General features: G+C 32.7%; 1 protein-coding gene across 1 annotated transcript; it reads left to right on the top strand.

Moving 5' to 3' along the window:
* Positions 1-438: 438 nt before the first annotated feature.
* Positions 439-3403, top strand: LOC107489576 (uncharacterized). The gene is made up of 3 exons (XM_016110324.3): positions 439-653; positions 1424-2469; positions 3019-3403. The coding sequence occupies exons 2-3, from the start codon at positions 1457-1459 to the stop codon at positions 3233-3235; spliced, it is 1230 nt and encodes a 409-aa protein (XP_015965810.1). The 5' UTR covers positions 439-653; positions 1424-1456; the 3' UTR covers positions 3236-3403.
* The last annotated feature ends 838 nt before the right edge of the window (positions 3404-4241 follow it).

Raw genomic sequence — 4241 nt, 5'->3', positions numbered from 1 at the left:
ATTTTTAAATTTTATGTTTTAAAATTTAAATAATTTATAAAATTTTTATATTTTTTTTAAATATTTTTATTCTTAATATTTAAATTATTTTATAAAATCTATAATTTTAAAAATAAAAATATAAAAAATTAATTTTTTAAAAACAATAAAAAAATGATGCCCTTTGAGCGGCGAGTAATAATATTTTTTTTGTTTTCTGTGTTAATAATGTTAAATTAGAGGTGAAAACTTAGGTGAAGTCAACTTTATGTAAAGTTAATATCAGAGAATTGTTGACTAAAAATTTAGTCAAATCAGTCAAATTATTTAACGAGTCTCAAAAATCAACTTCGCGAGAAGTCGACTTTACCTCAGTTTTCGCTTCAATTAGATTAGATATTCAACAGTTATATTTGTTAGCGTAACCACTGGGAATTTGAGTTGTTTATACAACAAAATACTATGGCGTGCAACAGCAAATTAGTTATTCGGAGAATGAAACTGAAGACAAGTGAAATCCTTGCAACACATCTCGTCTTCCCTGATTCTGCCCCTCCAAAAATCCTAATCCCTAATTTTTCCTCACATCCTTTTTCGTCGTCTAGAATTCAAACAATTTCGTTATTGCAAAAATCAACATCAAGCGAGCTTTCCCAGTCCATGATCATTTCCAGGTATCTTCCTTACCTTTCCATGCAAAACTCATTTCATTCTTAATAGTAGGTTTTGGCTTCTAAATAATTGGGGTCTCCATAAGGTTTAACTTCATTTTGACTTTCATAATATGCTAGATTTCTTTCTCCAGTTTATTTGCCTGATTTTTTTTTGTAATAATAAAAGCTAAAATTAAAAGATTAAGTATTTATCTATTCAATTTTTTGGATTAAGAAGGTAAACTAATGGAAGTTTAACAATCAACTTGGTGACATTACATGTTATGGGATTATGGAAATGTGCATCTAACTGTTTATTTTCAATAAATTTTTTTCCCTTTAATTGATTAATCTCAAGATGGCTAAATAAGGCTATATGGAAAAGCTTTACAAATTGACAATATTGGATTAAGATTAGGCTGCATAAAGATGTGGTATTTTTTTGTGTTCTTACTCGGAGATATATGAAAATTCCAACATGTTGTTTATCTTTAATGATAAAGAATACTTTTGTCATTCATAGATTATTTTTTAATCGAGATTTCATAATCTAATAATCCTGAATGACCATTTTATTTGCTCTGTTTGTTTAATATTCTTCCTCTTTCATGTTTTTTAAAAATGAAGAAAATGATAATTTGAGGCACCCCCAATGACTGCATCAACTATGAAAATAACCTAAAGTTTGCATTCATCTTCCTGACCATAGAAACTACTTTTAAATTGAAGTAAATTCAGTAATGCATTTGGAAAGCATGTGAGGAGCTAATAATTCAAGAAAAATTATGCAGGGTTATAGAAGAGAAGTAGAACAAGTGTTCGTGATGTCTTTAGAGACCTTTCATTGTGGCGTAGATGATAAATGTGCAAAGAAAAGTTCAGAAACTAGTGAAAGCAATAGGAGTATTAATTCACATCTTGTGATATTTGACTGGAGAGGAACCAATAGACATACTTATTCAAACCCTGAGATCATTTATCGTAGTGGAAGGAGTAGGCATACTAAGTCAAATCCTGAGATAATTGACGGAAGTGAAAGTAGTATTACCTCAGAAAGGCACACAATTGTTATATCTAGAGTTAAAAGTGGTAAGAAAGATACTTCTAACACACAAATCAATGGCATTGAAAGCATATCAAACTCAGCCAGAAAGGTGGATTCTTCCTTTATGTTAGAATCATCAAGTGATAGCTCGGATAATGTGGATATCACCACATCTAGCACATCTAAATACTCATCCAAACATGGAACAAATTATCCTTCTAGTAGTGAGAGCTTTGTCAAATCTGAGCATGGCAACAAACTTGTTGCCACCCCACCTTCATTTCAAGATTATGGTGTCCAGAAGAGGAATGATTTTCCACTAACTGCAAGACCTCCCATCCAGGTGATGGATCGATCGTCAGGATATGATGCTTCTAGGATCCCATCTTCAATATTCGAGAAGCCTGCAAATCCATTGGACTGGAGTGTTGCTTCTAATGAATCATTATTTAGCCTTCATGTAGGGAATCTTAGTTTCAACAGAGACCATGTATTTGTGAATTATGAAGTAAGCATGCCCCATGAAGTCCCCCAATCTGGTGACATAAGTGAGGACATTCATTCTCCCATAATAGAGGAGATCAGCAATGTCACACAGAGTGACGTCGTAGAGAGCCTGCAAATCTACAGAACATCAAGTGCATCTTTCATGATAGAAGAAATTCCTTGTACAGACCAATATGAAATAAAAGATTTATCACGAGCAGAAAGTGACAATTCATCCGGATCCTTGACTGTTGACCTTACTCAAATTACCAGAACCACCCCAAAGCAATCTTTTTCTTTTCCAGCGTGAGTCCATATTTGTTTCTGTTTTTGAGACAATCTTGATTTATTCTTTAATAACTATACATTATCTATATCACATGTCTTGCATATTTTGTTTCTTTTCTAATTCTAGTTGGGTGTTTTGCGTCTGTGGGTGGCTCTCTTGCTGCCATTTGTTGTCATTCTTAAGTGTTTTTGTTGTTGGACATTCTGCCATTTGTGGAACATAGCCCAAACAAATGCTTTGATCTTGACTCTCATGCCTTTCCATCTCCTGTGTATTATTAGGCATATGGTTGTAGAAGTTATACATCTCTTCTATTTATGTTACATAGTTCATTTTCCCATTCATTTCACCTTAAGATTTAATCAAATATAATCTAATCAAATCACATTATCGTAATCATCATCAACATTTTAATAATTCCAAGCATTGTCTATTTTTCTTTCATAACCCTTGTTATCTATTTTGTTATTAGCACATTATTTACAGGATTATATAATTGTTCCGAGATTAACTTTATCTCAAATTGTAGAAACACACTGATGGAAATCTGTTTGGGATTCTTGCAGTTTGATGGAACCAAAAAGAATTAGTACAACAGAGACGGATATTTCTCAACAGATACCATATGAAAAGCAAGAATCATCAGTAAAAGAAACTAGAAAACCAGGAACCAGTTGCTGGAGTTGTCTCAAATCTTGCAATTGGTGTTATTGCTTTCCTTGTCCTTCTTGTGCTTTCTGTAAGAGTTGTTGTAAATGGAATGCTTGTAAATGTTGCAGTTGATTAGTTACTATTTTCATTCATTAGGTACCTACCTTTCAGGTTTCAAATGTGAATGCGCGTCATAGATGTTGGACAAACTTTTTTTTTACTTCATATGTGCCACCATCCATTTTAAATGATGGCTTATGAATTAGTTGTGGGTTTAAATTAGCATTTGGTAGCAATAATAATAATCAGTTTGGGGTACATATCCAACTCCATCCAAGCAAGCTCAAAACAAAAACAAAAAAACCAATCTCATTAAATGAAACGTGTATACACGCGCGGAAACCCTCCCCCCAAACGTTACCATTCGCGCTTGAATATGAAACAACGTTCATTCTTCACTGTCGAAACTGTTACTGGAAAATTTCAAATCTCTCTCGAAATCTCTCAAACCTCGTTCGTGTTATCTGCGAAAACTGCCGCTTCTCCAAATTTGCGTCAAGCTTTCGAAAAGAAGAAGAAAAAACAAACAAAAACAAGAATAGAGACTCCGCAAGGTATAAGACAAACTATTGTTATTATGTTCATTTAATTTCGCGCAAAACTCGCATTTCTCCTAGTTTAATTTAAGGTTTAGTGGATTGAGTTGGTGCGTTTAGTAGATCGACTTATTCTAATTCCATTTTTTTTCTCTATAACTAGGGCATACGAATGGAAATGTATTGTTATTTGTTTTCTGTGATATATAACTTGGTTCATTGTAGTTGGTGATTTACATTCACGTGATTGTTAAGTGTTTAGTTAAGTTCTTTTGCATGCAGAAATATTTTTCTTGCTAATTGAATGTTTATCACGTTTTATTCAAATATGAATGGAGTTCAGTTCGTTGGAGTTGGTGATTTATATTCACTTGATTGTTAAGTGTTTATTTGAATTCGTTTGCATGTAGAAAATATTTTTCTTGCTGATTGAATGTTTATCACGTTTTATTCAATCACTCCTTGTGCCTGATTTTACTTTTCGTATCCTTTTCAGGGATTAATAATATCCAAAATGAGGGTTTATGCTGGGGCAGAATCCT

This window comes from Arachis duranensis, chromosome 5, assembly GCF_000817695.3.
Source record: "Arachis duranensis cultivar V14167 chromosome 5, aradu.V14167.gnm2.J7QH, whole genome shotgun sequence".
NCBI classification, from domain to species: domain Eukaryota; kingdom Viridiplantae; phylum Streptophyta; class Magnoliopsida; order Fabales; family Fabaceae; genus Arachis; species Arachis duranensis.
The sequence above is the reverse complement of the archived record's forward strand: the minus strand, read 5'-3'. Positions and strand labels throughout refer to the sequence as shown.

Bases quoted from the DNA above. Each gene is read 5' to 3' on its own strand.
- LOC107489576 (XM_016110324.3), top strand. From the start codon at position 1,457: ATGTCTTTAGAGACCTTTCATTGTGGCGTAGATGATAAATGTGCAAAG. The intron at 2,470-3,018 runs GTGAGTCCATAT...GGATTCTTGCAG, and splicing joins CAATCTTTTTCTTTTCCAGC to TTTGATGGAACCAAAAAGAA.